We start from the raw sequence: 18,169 nt of genomic DNA, 5'->3' as shown, positions 1-18,169 counted from the left end.
ATAAAAAAATTTGCCGATAGTTTTGGAATAGCCGTAATAAAAAAATTTGCCGAAGAAAAAGCCGAAAAGTATAGAGAGAAAAAAAAAGGGATAACGTCAATGTTCAGTAGCTTGAATAATATTGATAAAAGGGCAGCCATATGCAATTGTCCACATAAATATCATTGATAGTGAATAATATGGAGCAGCTAGGCTGCACACTTATCTAATTTAAGTTCACTTTGATTATATAAATATTTTACATAAAGAATAGTTGAAAGGACACTTCACGCGTTTATATGAAACTTGATAACAGCTGTACACTACTTTGACTCTTACCAAACATTTATCTGCCACCGACAAAATTACTTATTAATAAATTTTGTAAATCCATACTTAATCCAATTAAGTTGACTCTTCTCGTTCCTTTCCCCAATATACAGACAACCTTCCTTTCCCCAATATACAGACAACCCTAATCAAGATAGGTGAAGGGGATTTGATTCCTTCCGCAAATCTTTCAGCCCATATTTGAGTTTAATCGGCAAAGGATTCCATTCCTTTCTCCCCATATCCTCCCGCATTTAATGCAAGTCCCACGAGGTACGGTTTCCGGTTAATTTTGCAGGCAGTCAGAGGCCAGAGGCACGACAGAAGACGATCTGAAAGTTCATCGGACTCGCAAGAATGTTGTCGCGATTATCGAAGGTAAGAAAGCGTCCCGATCTGGCATGTTTGCTTATAGGTGGTTTTGTTTTTGTTGTAAACGTAGGTCGCGTGTTCAAATCTTGTTATAGATATTCAGCAACTATATTGCTTTTTAATATGATATGAGCTGGTCCGACCGTCAAAGTAGTCTTACCTTTTTCTAGAGGCTTTTTATGAACGGCCACTGCCCTCGGCATTAAATGAGTTAGAGTTGTATATGTTTAATGGAGTTGTATATATTTAGACAGTTAAATAATTAATTTACTAAAATTTAGTCAGATGGTATTTTTTAGATTAACTTTTTAATTTAAAGAGTTGTTTTTAGTGTGATTTTTGGAAGCTTTTCAAATGGGTTTTTTAGGTTTAATTTTTCTAAAATCCCTCAGAAATTTATTGAAACCACAAATTTGTTGGGTAATTTGCACAGTCTAAGTTGAAATCACAAGTTTAATGGGTAATTCTGCACAATGGAAGTGCCCTAAAAATTTATGAGGGTGCTGAATCCATATATACAGTCAAAAAACCTATTTAAATAACACAAATCAAAATTTCACCTCAACATTTTTTACCAGATTCAAGTACCAGAAAATCCAAAAAATCACACTAAAAACAACTCCTTTAAATTAATAATTCACTGAATGACACCTTCTGGGATATGCTCAAGTACAGTCATGCACGCCCTCTTCCGCCGGCATTTAATGTAACTCACGAACAAGCTTTGAAAATCATTTTATTTTAGTTCTGTAAGGAATACAATTCATGGGTTTAATAGATACTTATCTGGACGTTAATGGCGCGTTTTCCAATATCGTTGTATTTCTGTGTGCAGGGTTTGGATCGGAAGGTTCATCGCACTCGCTTCCAGAATGTTCTCCAGGAAATCGATGGTAACAAAGCGTCCCGATCTGGTACGTTTGCTTATAGTTAGTTTCGTTTTTGTTCTACGCGTAGGTCGCGTGTTCAACTCTTGTTATAGATATTCAGCAACTATATCGCACGGACAAGAGGGTATTTAATATAATATGGGTTCGTAGGACAGTCAGAGTAGTCATACTTTCTCCTACAGTCTTTTTACTCAACTGCCACTGCAATGGCATTAAAGTGGGCATATATAGCTCCAGCCCCGCTCATTTAATGCAAGCTATTTATTTTCAGCCCTTACTGAATAATTCAGGTTAATGGCACTTTGCCCTTCTGGGATCTGCTCAAGTGCAGTCATTAACACCCTCTTCCAGCGTAAAAGAACAGTAAAAAATGCCTGAAATAGACTGTCCTGCACAGCACAAAAGGTCTTTTTACGCATCATTTTAGCAGATCAGAGAATCCACAAGAAAACACAACCCACTGCACAACAATGGCAGTCAATCTACTCCAAATACTCACAAGAACAGCAGCAACCTTTTTTTACACATCATTTTAGCAGATCGGACAATCCACAAGAAAACACAACCCACTGCACCACAATGGCAGTCAATCTACTCCAAATACTCACAAGAACAGCAGCAAAGACAAGTCCCTGACTGGAAATTCAAACCAGTAGTTATCTATCCATTGCCTCATCCTACAGTAAAATTACCAAGATCGGTTACTGTAAATTAACACACACAGACCCCAAAAAAATGGTGTTCAACCCACTTACAATGCCCTCGAGCTTGTCTGCACAGCACTTTCTTATCGTATGGCTCATCCGAGCAACACAATCCGCTAACCAGTTACACAGACAGGCTGGTGTGATCACAAATAGTTACCGTCAAAATTTCCTCAACTGAAATACCTTAAATTCCTAGATTCAAGGCCAGTTGGAGTGAGCCCACTAGCATCTAAGCTGCCACCATTTTGGGAATTCGAGATTCACTTTAAATGCCGATATTTAAGGCCAAAGTTGGAATGACATGACCACTAACATTGAAGTTGCCACAATTTCAGCTTGAAGATTGGCGATACGCCAGTTTGGCGGTATTGCAAACTCGTTATTATTAATCACTGTGTAATAAGTTGTTAATGGGTTGGAGAAGGGCTTTAGGTATTGCAGACTGGTAAGTATTAAGCACTATGTAATAACCTAGGTTAATGGGTTGGATAAGGATGGAGTGATAAATAAAATTAAAAAGTAATAAATCAATCCAATCCAATTAATTCAAATCCCCACTTCAGCTCAGAGCACGCTTGCAGGTAGAATGTTTTCATTTATGTTTCTGGATATTGTTATTAATAATGTGATCATCTTTTCATTTATGTTTCTGGATATTGTTATTAATAATGTGATCATCTCACAGAAGGTCCCTAGGATTTTGGCGATTCCTATTTCTACCACAGTTTTTTAATTAATGCTCCTTGATATGTGGGGGCGATAAGGAAATATAACGCTCGCCGTTTTTTTTCTCCTCCAGTCATGATGGGGCGCGTTATATTTCCCTATCGCCCCCGCATGTCCGAGAGCATTAATTAAAAAACTGTGGTGGAAATAGGAATCGCCTACGATTTTACAGTAAACTACCATCCCCGCATGGTCCTGCAAGTGATACTACTAATGTTGAATGGTGATTGTGATTGTAGAGAGTGGTCCCTTTTCTCAACCTCTTCCAGAAGCTTCCCATGATGAAGGTCCATCCTATGGATCTTTGAATGTTTCAATGAAATGAAATTTGATATAGATTAAGAAATTTTAATTCAATAACTATGTAATAAATTAATTTCTTGATTGAAAATAAAATAATAAATAAGATGTAAAAGTAAGTTTATAATAAGTTTCCCCGCCATCAGGTGCTTAAAGCACGCCTACAAGTAGAATGTTTTCATTTATGTTTCTGGATATTGTTAATAATAATGTGGTCATTTCACAGCAGACCCCGACGATTCTAGAGTAAGGGGCCATCAGCGCATGGTTTTGCAAGTGATAATACTAATGTTGAATGGTTATTGTGATCGTGCAGAGAGTGGTCCCTTTTCTCAAGCTCTTCCAGGCGCTTTCCATGATGAAGCTCCCTTCTCTGGATCTTTCAATGTTTCAAAGGGAAGCTAAGGGGAAAAATGTTGATGTCAGCCTCAATGTTTCAGGAACTCCCCAATGCGATGAGGCTTCATCCTCTGGATATTCTGATCTTCCAAAGAGATCTGAGGGACAAGATGTCGAGGTCAATCTAAATATTTCAGGAGCCCCACTTTGCGATGAAGCTCCATCATCCTCTTCTTCCAGTGGTCCAACTAAATCCAGATCCGATCTCATCAGCAGCAAACGTAAATATAAAGTTGAGGATGTCAATCTCTATGACCTTTGGAAGCACATGTTTGAGCTTCGGAAATCAAGAGAGAAGGTAGATAACAATCTGTCATGTCCATCCGATATTAAATGCGAATTATATTAGGAGGAGGATATGAATTATATAATTAGATTATGTTATCACTGTAGTCAGATATCTGATTTGAATATATTTCATTTCTTGCATTTTCTTAGGGAAATCATAAAAACGCACGTAGTCTCGGTCATTTTCCTTGGCCCGACGTTCCAGGCTTGCAGAAATTAAAAGAGATTGTGTCATTTGGAACTGACCTGCCGATAGAGGACATAAATGGAGCTGTTAAAGCAATCCTAGAGGAGATAGGGAGGGTAAATGTTGCTACTGCTGCACCTCTTGTGGTTGCCCATTTGTTGGAAAGATTAGACGCTAGTATCACCAACAGAGAAAAGTTTTGGCATCTTATAAAAGAAATGTATGATCTTACCATTGTTCTAACAAGATTGAGCGAAAGCGCCGAGGGAATGCAGGATGTAATGCAAGAAGCTACATCATTGATAATTGAAGGCGCGCTCCTGTGCTTTATTCAGATTGGCCGTTCTGCCTTTTCTGTATAGTACAGGTGGGAAAATTTTAGGGGCTAATATTCCCAAATTTTCCATTTGTTTTCCAAGAAATTATTCCTTAATTTTTATTTTTTCTAAAAATTATTTCCTTAAATTTTATAGTATAAAATAATTTTACCTTAAAAATTGCCAAAATTTTATATAGAGACTATATAGATTTAAATACTTTTACAAAAATATTGCCAAACATTTTACAAATTGTATAATATGAGTTGAGAATAATTGATGTTATTTTGATATTAATGGAGAAAATAGTTACGTTGTTGTAACTTTTTCCCTAGTTTAGGATTAGCTCCTATAGTTATGGGGTTTGGGTGCAACTTTCTATTTCCTAGTATTGTATTTAATGATGTAATCTTTGATTGATTGGTGAATAGAGTGGACAAGAGTGATCTCTCAAGTTTTGTGAGTGTAGTCTCCAGGTGCAGGCCACACCTGAGAGCTACATCTCTTTCTTTTCAATTCTGTTCACATTTTATCTTGGTATCAGAGCTCAGCTTGAGTGAGCATGTTCTTTTGTCACCTGTGTGGTGGAATTGCCTGTGTGGCTTGAAGTGCCTTTGTGGCAGTGTGTACATGAGAGCTCTGTACTCGATTGAGCAGGTGGACTGTAGAACACCTGGCTCGGACTCGGAAACTTTTTTTTTTTTTTCCTGAGTGGAAAGGCCGATTAGTGCGTTTTTTGCGCTGACAGTCACGCCAATTAAGGGATTAGCGCGGATTTTAAGGGATAAATCGCGCTAACTCACCAGAAAATCCGATTAGCGCCGATTTGTGCCGGGAAAGTCGCGTCAATTTAGGGTTCCTTAGAGCGATTTTTAATTAGCGCGGATTTTTCGCTCGGGGTTGCGCCAAGGGGATCTGGGATACTGTGAACTTCGTTTGGCGGTTTGCAAACAGTGCAGATCGGTGGAGTTGCAGATCCGTCCAGAAGAGATAGATCGGGAGAGCGCCAGAGGAGATCTGCGGGTAACCTCGACTTCGTTTGGCGATCTGCAGGGAGAGCAGGATCGGCGAAGTGGCAGATCAATCCGGGAAAGGTGGATCGGATCAATTGTGATCAGATCATTGTTTCGGCTGTGTTGAAAACGCCGAATTTGCTCATTGGAGCGAGAGTGCCAGACACTGTAGATCGGTGGCAGAGGTGGCAGATCCATTGGAAAGGTATTGTTTTTTGTTGTTGTTAAGTAGATTCACAATGAGTAATACGATGGAATCTTATATTAACGAATCTGGTAAACTCAATGGGTCTAACTTCACGAATTGGAAGTTTAAGATCCAGACCCTGCTCGAAGGTGCGAATGCCTGGACTAAAGTGACAGGTGATGAGCAGAAGCCTACTGCAACCACACAGAAGGAAGACTGGGAAAAACGAGAAAACAAAGCCAAAGTCCTGTTGAAGATGTATGTGAAAGACAATGTCATTGCACACATCAGAGACTGCAAAACGTCCGCAGAGATCTGGACGAAAATCAAAAGTCTGTATGAAACCCAGAATGCAAACAGAGTTTTGGCTCTGAAAAGCAAGCTATTTTCAATGAGGATGGACGAAAGGGAGTCTGCTACTGCATTTGTCGCGCGAATTAAAGATGTGAAAGACGGATTGGTGGCCATTGGAGTGGCGGTGGCTGATGAAGATCTTGTCGCAATTACAATGAATGGGATGCGTGATGATTTCCAAACCTTCATCACTGGAGTCTTGGCAAGGGAGAAAACACCCACGTTTGATGATCTCACTGCGATCTTGCAGCAAGAGGAAGAACGACGGCAGAATCTGAATCTGAACCCCCAAAGTGACGATCTTGCGCTGGTGGCAAAACGACGACTATCCAAAGGGAAGCAGTCACAGCAGCAATCAGTCCAGAAAGGAGGAACATCACAGAAGAATCTGCATTCTCATAAAGGTATGCTTGCAAATCATTCTGAAAAGAAATGCTTTTATTGTGGAAAGAAGGGTCATATACAGAGAGATTGTTATCATAAGAAGCAGGCTGATGAGGCAAGGAGGAGACAGGTAAATCCAAAACACAGAGGATATTTTGTTGAAGAAGAAGACTTCAGTCATGAATTTCGACTGTTCACAGTCGACTGTGCCCTTTCAGCATCGAATGAAGATGACATCTGGTATGTCGATTCCGGAGCATCCTCTCACATGATAGGTAATAAGGAATTTTTTGATAGTCTTGAAGAAATTATAAATGGATCAAAAATATATCTAGGGGATGATAATGGATATCAGATTAAAGGTCATGGGGTGATTTCAGTTAAGTTGCCAAATGGAAAGATTAGTCACCTTTCAAATGTTTTATATGTACCCGGAATAAAGAAAAACCTGATATCTGTATCCATGATGGCTGATCAAGATATGCATGTCGAATTCTTCAAGACTCACTGTGTGATAAAGGATTGTAAGAATGAAATTGTTGCAACAGGCATGCGAGTTGGAAGCCTATACAGATTGGATGCAAAAAGCATATCAAAGCAAGCCATGGTTGCAGGAGAGTCGACAGCTGAACAACTCTGGCATCAGAGGTTTGGTCATCTGAATATGCAGGATCTCATGGTGTTACAGAAGAAAGGTATGGTCGAAGGTCTCCCCATCTTTCGTAATATTCAGTTAAATTGTGATGGTTGTGCCTTAGGAAAGATGCACAGAGAACTGTTCCCTGTGCATGATAGGAGGAGGCAAACAGAAATCTTAGAACTAGTGCACACTGATGTATGTGGTCCCATGCAGACAAGGTCGCTAGGGGGAGCATACTATTTCTTGTTGTTTACTGATGACTGCACTAGGTATTCATGGGTTTATTTTTTAAGCAAGAAAAGTTAGACTTTCCAATGTTTTATAGATTTCAAAACCCTGGTGGAAAAACAGTTTGGAAAAAGTATTAAAATTCTCCGATCTGATCAAGGAGGAGAATACAAATCAAAGGAATTCATGAAATACTGCAAATCTCATGAGATTGTTCAACAGTATACAGTACCGCACACACCACAGCAAAATGGAGTTGCAGAGCGTAAAAACAGAACCTTGGTGGAATGCGCAAGGAGCATGCTGCAAGGTAAAGGTCTATCTAATATTTTTTGGGCAGAAGCAATAAATACTGCTGTATATTTGAAAAATAGAAGTCCTACTAGGTTTCTTGGCTTCAAAACCCCTTTTGAAGCCTTATATGGATTTAAACCAGCAGTAAATCACTTAAGAGTCTTTGGGTCAAAGGCATTTGCACATGTACCCAAAGCTGATAGAAAGAAATTAGACCCTAAAGCAGTAAAATGTATCCTTGTCGGTTATGGTACAGAGTTTAAAGCATATAAATTGTTCAATCCTTAGTCTCGTAAGACATTTGCAAGTAGAGATGTAGTCTTTCATGAACAGGTACAAGAAAGGAAAGCTGATGTTGGAGATGATTGGCACATTCCATTGCTGTTGGAGGAAAGCAGCGAGGATGAAAGGGAGCAGGAACAGGAGCAGAAAGAAGAGATTGAAGAAGAACAGCAAGAAGGTGAAAAAGCAGGCCCAGTTATTGCAGAGGAAAACAAATTTGAGGTAAGTCCCCTACCAAGGAGGTCAGGTAGGAAGACTCAATTACCATTGAAGTTGAGAAACTATGCGTTGATGTCAAAGTTTTTGAACATTGTAGAGCCCTCTAATTATAAAGAAGCTAGTCAATTTGAGGAATGGAGAGCTGCAATGAATGAGGAGATGGAATCAATTCTTAGAAATGATACTTGGGAATTAGTAGAGCTGCCTAAAAACAAAACACCTATAGGAAGTAAATGGCTGTTTAAACCCAAAATTAATGCAGATGGAAGTATAGATAAGTTAAAAGCTAGGTTGGTTGCAAAAGGATACTCACAGCAGGAAGGTATAGATTTTGATGATACTTTTGCACCTGTAGCAAAGCTAAATACAATCAGATTACTTATTGCTTTAGCTACTAAATGTAATTGGGAATTACACCAGCTTGATGTTAAATCTGCATTTTTAAATGGTGATTTAAAAGAAGAAATCTACTTAGTACAGCCAGAAGGATTTGTAAAGCAAGGGCTGGAACAGCTTGTTTGTAGGTTGAAAAAGGCTTTATATGGTTTAAAGCAAGCTCCCAGGTCTTGGTATGAAAAGGTTGATTCTTTCTTTATAGAGCATGGTTTCCATAGAAGTTTAAATGACCCAAATTTGTATACCAAGTACAATGATCAGGGGCAGATTATTTTGATTTTTCTATATGTGGATGATATGATTCTAACAGGAAATGCAGATGACTTAATTAGAGGAATCAAAAAGCTCATGGCACAAGTTTTTGAGATGAAAAATCTCGAAAGCCTTAAGTATTGTCTGGGATTAGAAGTATTTAGAGATACCGAGCAAACTTTTCTTACCCAAGGGAAGTATGCTAAAAATTTGTTGGAAAAGTTTGGTATGGATCAGTGTAGAATAGCAGCGACACCTTTGCAGCGGAATCTGAAATTGAGCAGTGATGATGGCACTAAGGAGGTTGATGCCACAATGTACAGACAGCTGGTTCGCAGCCTGATATATCTTACAACAACCAGACCTGACTTGGCATACTCAATTGGTGTGTTGAGCCAATTCATGTCGAAACCACGTGAAAGTCACTGGACAACAGCGAAAAGCGTGTTGAGATATCTTTGTGGTACTGTTCATTTTGGTATTTTATACACTGATGTATCTGATGTTACTCTAGCAGGTTTTTCAGACTCAGACTGGGCAGGTAACCTGGATGATCGGAGGTCCATCACAGGTTATGCATTCAATATAGGTTCCGGGGTCATATCATGGAGCAGCAAGAAACAGAGTATTGTAGCTTTGTCGTCATGTGAAGCTGAGTATCAAGCATTGTGTGCAACAACATGTGAAGCGATCTGGTTGAGGAGACTTCTCAAAGATGCAGAAAAAGAACAGAAGCAACCCACTTCTATCAAAAGCGACAACCAGAGCACCATCAAATTAGCATACAATCCAGTGTTTCACAAAAACACCAAACATATAGACACTCAGTTCCATTTTGTTAGAGAGAAAATACAGTCTAAAGAAATCGCTGTTGAATATTGTAAAACTTGTGACAATGTGGCTGATATTTTTACAAACCTCTTGCACGAGTGAAATTTGAATTGTTTAGAAAAATGCTAGGAGTCCAGGAGAACCCTTTCTCCATTAAGGGGGGGAGCTGAGAATAATTGATATTATTTTGATATTAATGGAGAAAATAGTTACGTTGTTGTAACTTTCTCCCTAGTTTAGGATTAGCTCCTATAGTTATGGGGTTTGGGTGCAACTTCCTATTTCCTAGTATTGTATTTAATGATGTAATCTTTGATTGATTGGTGAATAGAGTGGACGAGAGTGATCTCTCAAGTTTTGTGAGTGTAGTCTCCAGGTGCAGGCCACACCTGAGAGCTACATCTCTTTCTTTTCAATTCTGTTCACATTTTATCTATATGCTACAAATTGCATAACATGTAGTAATGAGATTTACAAAATTTCTAAATTTTAAAATAAACTTCCATCATTAAAATTTTCAAAAATCATTGTTTGATCGCAGATTCTTTTCCACGTCAGAAGTCGAAAGAGATCTAAGTGAAATCAAACAAAAGTTAAATGCCATGAACATACATATTAATACCGAAATCACTGTTCGTGTTTTCACTCTCATCCAGCATCAGCGGAGGTCCCATCTTTTGAAAGAATACCCTACCCATGCTGGTAGATATATTACCAAGTTAATTTATTTAATTTTGAAGTTTCTTTATGAATAATATTAAATATACCTTTGTGATTTTGAAAAGATTAATTTTTTTGAGTTACATATTTTTTTAGAGTGAAAAGAAATTTAAATTTTATTTAAAATAGTTAAAAAGAATGTTTTTAGAGTGAAAAGAGATTTGATCTTTATTTAAAATGTGTTGATTCGAAGTTAAAATAGATCAGGTTGGTTTAATTTTTGATTAATTTATTATTATTTTTTCAGTGATTTTAAAGTTTATATTAATTCTTATAAATGATATATCTTTGACAACTATTCAAAATCATACAACCAGCCTCATTCTTACTTGTTGGCCACCTAGTAAAGACAAAAAAAACATTTGACCAAAATAACAGAAAAAACTTCAAGTTCAAAAATAAATTGCCCATCTTGACTTGAAGAGACAAACTATCCAAATACAACTCACTATCATAATCAATCACATGCTTATAATTATAATCATAATAATAATTATTATTATAAATATAATTATTAATCTTTTATTTTTTATTTTAGTTTTACTGGTATGTAATTTGATATTGCCAAAATGTTTTATTGATAATTATAATTAATATATATGTATATATAATTTAATTTTAATTTTAATTTTTATGTAATTTGATAGAGTCAAAATATTTAAAAAGACATTACATTACAACATTTCCGAGTCTTTTGCAAAGCAATTATTTTAACTTTTTTGAAATTGTAAAATGAATTTTTATTTAAAAGTGTATTTTGCTAGAATGTTTTTAAGTTAGAGTAGTACATTTTGTTAAAATGTTTTTGAGAATATAATTTTTGTAAATATTTTTAGAGAGGTATGTCAAATGATTGCAAAGTCAAATTAAATAAAAAAATGCAAGAACTTGTTAAGAGAAAGTGAATTTACCAATATATATATATATATATATAAAGTTAGGCATCGATGGCGACATCATGGTCATGTTCAAAAATAACACCTAAATAGGGTGGGAACTGGTAACTTAACATCTAGGAGTGCATAATAATTATTTACAATAGAAAACTTTATTTTAAAAGAAAATCCCTCTATATAAAAAAATTATAATAATTGTTTATTTTATAAAAACATTCAATTTAATTTAAAAGATAAATTAAATTTAATAATTTGATGTAAGCCCAAAATTTGAGCCTCTTTACCAATGCCCAACCCTACTTTGGCCAAAAAAACGTTTCCTTCAATCCTTCGAAATCAGCCTTATCGGGATATAAATCCCTTTAATAATACAGTGGGAAGAGCCGAAAGAGTTGTACCAAAACCACTGAGTTCAAGTCCTATCATATATATCCCCTGGGTGGAAATACTTTACTTACAGTCTCGTCTTTTTAGCCCCTATTTTACCCTCTCAGCGCTTTTATTAATTATGTTGTTTCAACCTTTCCTTTTATTTTGAATAGCCCCCAAAGTCAAGCCTTCTTTTTAATATAAACATTGGACTCTTATAGATGTGACCCAATACAATGATAAGGGACAAATTTTATACATATATCTCGCTATCCAAAGCCCAACTTTTGATTACAAAAACTTTTGGGCTTCCGGGTGTTCCAGGATTCCAGGTATGGTCCACTCCACATTGTCTTTCCACTATCGTAACCTTGCCAACGCACTCACTCTCCTTGAGGACCCCATAATCTTCATCGCTTAATATATCTGGGGAACAAAAAGTATTTACATTGTCGTCACTTGACAGTCCCTAGTCCTTTGCGCTTAATTAAAATAGCTTATGGGATTTCACACTTCTCGGTTATCTGATCCAAATTTATGTTACGGGGTTTCGTTAATAGACAATCCCTGCGCCCACAACTGGCGAACTTCAGTTGGAAAGCGAAATTGGCCAAGTGTTGTGCATTTTCAAGCTTATGCTCGGTTTTGCCTCTCCAAATGCTCTTGCCTTGCGACTTCCGGGTTTGGGTCCCACTGGCTCGAACTCCAATTTTGTGGAACCTTTGCTTGTTGCCACTTGGTTGAGTTCTCCGTCTATTGCCACTTTTATGATTTCACCTATCGACCCCACTTAATACCCGACACTTAATTATGAATTCCTTTAGGCTTTAATGGAATAGGGCAATAGGAAAATCCCCGTCAACTGCCACTCTGTTAGTTAACGAGCCCTGGTGCTCGATGGGTTCTAATATTTATAATTCATAAGCCCTTATGGTCTTCTGACCTTCCGGCCCAACGCTCTTGTTCCATCTCTTGGTTCTGTTAATTGTCATTCCCTGGTGTTTTTATCTAACGGGCTTCCATCCAAACTTAAAAAACTAAGTGTTTTTCACCTCAATGCCTCAACTTTTGCCTCTAGCTTAATTTATGATCTCTAACTCCTCTGGTTCAGTCTCATTCTTCCATATTGCTCTCTCTCTCTCTCTCTCTCTCTCTCTCTCTCTCTCTCTCTCTGTGTGTGTCGATGCTGGATACTTTCAGAAGACTCTTGTAGCCTCCGTTAATGGATCATTGATCTTATAGTTGATAAAAAATCAACGCTATATCTCATGAGCTTATTATCACTACGCTCTCGCTGAGTTGGTCCGCACCAACGATAATATGTATATATATACCTACAGATCCCTCCTAAGCTTCATCCATGCCTACAATATTAGATGATTGTGTATTCATACATATTCATGATGTATAAGCAATTACGCGTCATCCAATAATAAGTAGAGACTCGTACTACAATTGTACTTGAAACAATGTAGTTCCATATTATATACACACAATTAAAGTACCTTTGGACTGAATTTACATCATTTGGCCCTCTAGGCCTTGAAGCCACTTTTGGCCTCTATGCCTCACTAGCTTTTTCTTGGATCTCTCTCTATTCCTCCTTATGATAAATATTTTTTCTACAAATTATATACAAAAAGGGGATCCTAAACCAGAGTTAGTTTAGATCCACAATTCCATCAACAATCTCTAAATCTAGCCTCTCTAGATCCTCAAAATTCTCTAAAAATCCAATTGACTCCTAAATCTCTCTAACTCTCCAAAATACTCTCAAGATCTCTCATTTAGAGAAGATATGATTACATCAATCCTCACTATAATCACTTACATACAACTATTCCAAATATAGGAAAAAACATTAAATTAAACAAATCCACTCATTCAGGGAATCAACTCCTATTGTAAATGAAACCCCTAGGTCTATTCAAAAGAAGTATTGACTTGAGGGTAAGAGGCTCCTTCATCATACTTTCAAGGTGAAAAAAAAAATCATGGTATTCTAACCATGTGTTGGTGAAATTATGCTTTCCCGGATCTCGAACTTTGTTCTGCAGCTGGTCCTTCTCTCTGTTATGTTGTTGCTACACTATTGTCTTCTTCATCCTCCCAACCTTCCATACTTTATGTTGTAGTTCTCATCCTTCCTTGTTGATGTAATCTTGCTCCATCATTTGAAATATGTTGTCCCTTAATTTCCTTTGCCTTAAACACCTCTTATGATGAGGTTATTTCAACATCAACGTCCTCATCTCTTCAATCTCCATGTCCAACTAATCTTTAGGATGGTTCATACTTTTCAATTCTTTGTTGCTTTCTTGTTGAACTATATTGGTGTTATTCCTCATTTGTTGTTGCAATAATTTCTCCTCATCTTCCTTAAAACTATTGGAACTTGTTTTGTTTGCACTTCCTTCTTTAGTTGGCCTTGGATTTTCCAACCAATACTCTAAAAATCTGAGCTTTCCTGCAAAATTACTTCCCACACTAATTTTCAACTTTGATTCCTCTGTCATGGAACTGCTCCTTTTGCTCCAACATTATCATTATCATTTTCTATAGAAGTTTTCAATAATTGTCCATCTCTAACATCTGCAAAAATTTGCTTAAGTAGGAATTCCTCGATCTCATCCATCTCATCCAATAGCCTCATTTCTTCATTACCCTGCAAAAATATGTCAGCTAAATGTTGTTCATTACCTGCATCCACACACAAATCATTAGGCTTAAGAGCATAAGGTTCCTCAGCGTCGGTTGATGCCTTAGTCAACACATCCTTATGCTAGTCTGAACTAATCTAGTAGTTCACCAAATTATCAAGAAATCTTTCTTCCACATCTATGTACACATCTATGGCTTATCCTTCAGCAACGTAGAAGTCTCATCCACAAACAATCAAATTATACTCAACTCCTCTGAATTTTTTTTCTCACTTTAACATGCACTCTTTGCCTCAACTTATTTTATAATATAGGCCATCGCACTTTCTTCTGTCTCATCATCCAACCATATCCTTAGTCTCATAATAGTTCTCTCAAATGATCAAATTCTCTGCTCAACTCCATCATCTCTCTCTTGAACTCTTCTTCACTCATCCTCCTTATGCTAGCTGCTTTGGCATTCCTTTCTTGTTGATTGTGAGCCTTTCCTGAACCTATCATATGACCACCAATAATCATTTTACCTTCTGTCTCTTCTTCTTGTAAACTCATATTGTTCCTCTATGAGCTGCAACAAGCCTTCTTCTTACAACAATTCTTGTACCTGCTATCAACACTGTTGAAAATAGCAACAAGAAATGCTAAAAGTAGAAGTGATAAAAATAGCATTGCTATAAATAGCATTTTGGGATACCTTCCTATTTTAGTTAGTCCCTAAACTAAAATAGAAAAGTAAAATTCGAATTTGATCTTAGCAGCTGTTTGTAAAATAATTAATTAATTCATCTTGAATTAATTAGTTGTAGGAAATCAAACATGAAGTCTATGTGAAGACATGCAACAGTTTCTCCATTGATTAAGGAACTTATCCCTTGATTAAAGGAGATCAGGATAAGTTGTACTTTGAGTTGTAATTAGTTAGCTCAATTAACTGAGTTAAGTCTAGTTAGATTAGTTCAAATAGTTTGTTGAACTAATTGCGAGTTCAGTTAGTTAATGCATGCATGCATGTAACTGCTACACTTTAGATAACTGAATATTCTCTCATAAATAACTCATGCATGTCAGTTCAGTTAGAGACTCAGTTGAGATCAGGTGATGTGACAGTGTACTATCAGTTGCAGGAATATTCCTTGGAGGATATCTCTTGCATGCAGAAGGAATTCATTCCTTGGAGATTGCGTAGTTACTATTGAGGTTGATGGTTGTGTGATGAGGCCAATTCACACAGGTGGTAGCATTGGACCCCAAGAGAAACTGCGCAAGGAAATAGGAGGCTTGGAGGGCTAGAGGAAGACATATGTTGTGTCTATTCAGTCTGTGAGCAGTATTGTTCGATTGTGCTGAGAGTTGGATGGCTTGTGAGCTGAAGCTTTGTGTAATCTGAACATATTTCCACTTGTATGATATTACAAAGATCAGGGTTTTAGGCTGAGGCTTTCCCCAAAGTATTCTTCTGTGTTCATGTGTGATTGCTTTCTCATTCTCAGTTATATGTGTTCTATTTGATCTTGCTCATATTCGATTAAGCTTCCGCAAAGTTTTTTGTAGAAGTAGATCTTGTATTTTTCTTTAGTATATTGCATAATCTGTTGATCTACAGTGATAAATTCTACATGGTATCAGAGCAAAGGTGATCAAAGGAGAAAATAGTATACAAGAAGGGTGAAGTTCAAAGTTTGAGGTTCCTAAATATAGAAATCGAGTTCTTATCACATCTCAATTTCACCAATGGAGTTCAACGATTTAAGACTCGAGTATGTCGTTGATGGCAGCTTGAATTATATAGCCTGGAAGGATTGCATGGAAGCAGTATTAGAGGATAATGGTCTAAAGGACTTCATTGATCAAGAAGTCCCCAAGCCAGCAGCGGCTAATGCTAAAAAATTGGCGGAATGGAAGAAATGTGTGGCTAGAGCAAAGAGAATCCTTCTGGAGGGAGTTCGAGACCACATAGTCTCGAGTCTCCATGGGAAGGAGACACCGTTTTTGATGTGGAAAACATTGAAATATCTATATCAGAATATCAGCGATCAGAGGAAGCTGGCGCTGAAAGACAAGCTTCAGAAAATCAAGTGTGAAAAGGGTGACACAATCCCTACATATCTGAACAAGATCACCACCTGCAGGGATGAGCTTGGAAGTGTAGGGATCACGACAGCCGATGATGACATGGCGAGTATTGTGCTCCTCAGTCTTCCTAAGAGCTGGCATAGCTACCAAGACTCGGTAAATGGAAGAGAAAAATTGTCAGATTCGGAACGACTTTGGTTGGATCTGATGCACGAGGAGATAAGAAGAAGCACCAGAGATGGATCCTCATCAAAGCAAGATGATGAGAAAAATATAGCCTTAGCGAGTAAGGCAAGGAAGGGGAAAGGGAAGGCGTCGCAATCCAAATCCAGTTCTTCCCATGGTGGGAAGAAGTTTGACAAAATCAAAAGTGCGATGCTTTCATTGTCATGAAGTGGGCCATTATGCTATGAATTGTCCACAGAATAAATCCAAGAAGGGATCCTCTAAGGGATCTGATGGTGAGGCACTGGCCTCACAGCTTGAGTTGGATTTCTCTCTTATCGCATGCATGGTTTCATCCATGGTGGGATGTGTTTGGTACCTAGACAGTGGAGCTTCATTCCACATGTCAGGTGACAAGAATATTTTCAGTACCTTGGAGGAGAAGGATCTCCAGATGCAGATCGAGATGGGCGATGATTGTTGTTGGGAAAAGTATCCAATACGGAATGACCCTATCCCACTCTAAGGGTGATAGTACCTCAGCAACAACCGAAGCAAAGCTATCTAAGATTTCTTCTTTATGAAAGTAAAATAGGGGAGAAAGAGATCCACTAACCGATGTCTTTCGCTAATGGTTGATCCAATCTTCTCTCCTTGCTGCTTGCTCCCAGCTCCTTGCTCTTTCACTGGCCCAGCTACACCAAGATCCTGCAAAATGGCAAGAGAGGGAAACTACAAGAATCATACATTCATAATTGATTCAAGGATTAGAATAAATCAAATACACAAGTATAACAATACATCATTGAGACACATGCATATAGAAGAACCTCAAATGATTTATTAATGGAAGAAGTAAAGTTCAGGAAGTGATACAACCATAAGAGGCCCAATCCAGCATCACCTTCCCAGCAGAAAGAAATCTCCTCTTCACCTCCTTCAAAGCAAATCACCCAATAGTTCTAAACTCAAACCAACAGCACTTCCTTACATTCACCAGATTCCCGCCTCCTTAGACCTCATGAGAGAGCTCTATATATAGGAGTTTTGGAGAAAGGGTGAGTCAGCTTGAGAGCTGACTAGTGTCCTCTCTCACTTCAGTTATTCTTCAGTTCTTGAGTCCACTTGGAGGTTCTTGCTTCCACTTGGAGATCTAGACCCTCTTACTCATCACCAGTTGAATTCCTTGATCCAAGTGTCATTTTGGAAGCTTCCTGGGCATTGACACCTTGAGGAATGACTGTGCCACATGTCCCAACTCGCCCAGCGCAAGTAGCCTTCTTTGCAGTTGACATTCAGCGCAGGTAGACAGTGGAGCAGTTGACATGATCCAGAATTGCCTTGTTTTTGAGTGTTTTCAGGTGGAGAACTTTTATTCAGTGTTGTGGTTTGCTGACCTTGTTCCTCTAGGGGTAGGAACAACATGTTTAGGGACTTTGGATCCCTTAGATTATGGACATTTCATGCTTCATGCTGTAAGGCACAAAAATGTCTATAACAATGATGGAAAGTACAGTGTTTCAAGTGAAGGTACGGTTGTGTTTCAGAGGGAGCATGGAGCTACTCTCACCCTCACTGATGTAAAGTATGTACCAGGTCTGAAGAAGAATCTTGTGTCTGTTGTTATGCTCGAAGATAAAGGCTATGATGTAGTCTTTAGTAAAGGAAAGGTATTCCTAAGGCATATCGGCACTGGACAGACCAAGAGGAT

General features: G+C 37.8%; 1 protein-coding gene across 6 annotated transcripts in view; it reads left to right on the top strand.

Moving 5' to 3' along the window:
• Positions 1–392: 392 nt before the first annotated feature.
• Positions 393–18,169, top strand: part of LOC149246391 (uncharacterized) — a 71,432-nt gene continuing 53,655 nt past the window's right edge. For 3 of the 6 annotated variants that reach the window (XM_089457902.1, XM_089457899.1, XM_089457900.1), the window contains exons 1-2: positions 393–687; positions 1,517–1,595. In XM_089457902.1, coding sequence (XP_089314028.1) covers positions 667–687; positions 1,517–1,595 — 100 coding nt within the window. In that variant the 5' untranslated portion in view covers positions 393–666. Of the gene's footprint in view, positions 688–1,516; positions 1,596–3,864; positions 4,002–4,421; positions 4,546–10,150; positions 10,278–18,169 lie in introns of those variants that run through there. The other 3 variants (XM_089457903.1, XM_089457904.1, XM_089457901.1) reach the window with 3 other exon arrangements.

Source organism: Pinus tabuliformis, chromosome 7, assembly GCF_031772625.1.
Source record: "Pinus tabuliformis cultivar Carrire ecotype Pingquan chromosome 7, CPIR1, whole genome shotgun sequence".
NCBI lineage: Eukaryota > Viridiplantae > Streptophyta > Pinopsida > Pinales > Pinaceae > Pinus > Pinus tabuliformis.
This window is presented reverse-complemented; position numbering and strand designations above follow the sequence as displayed.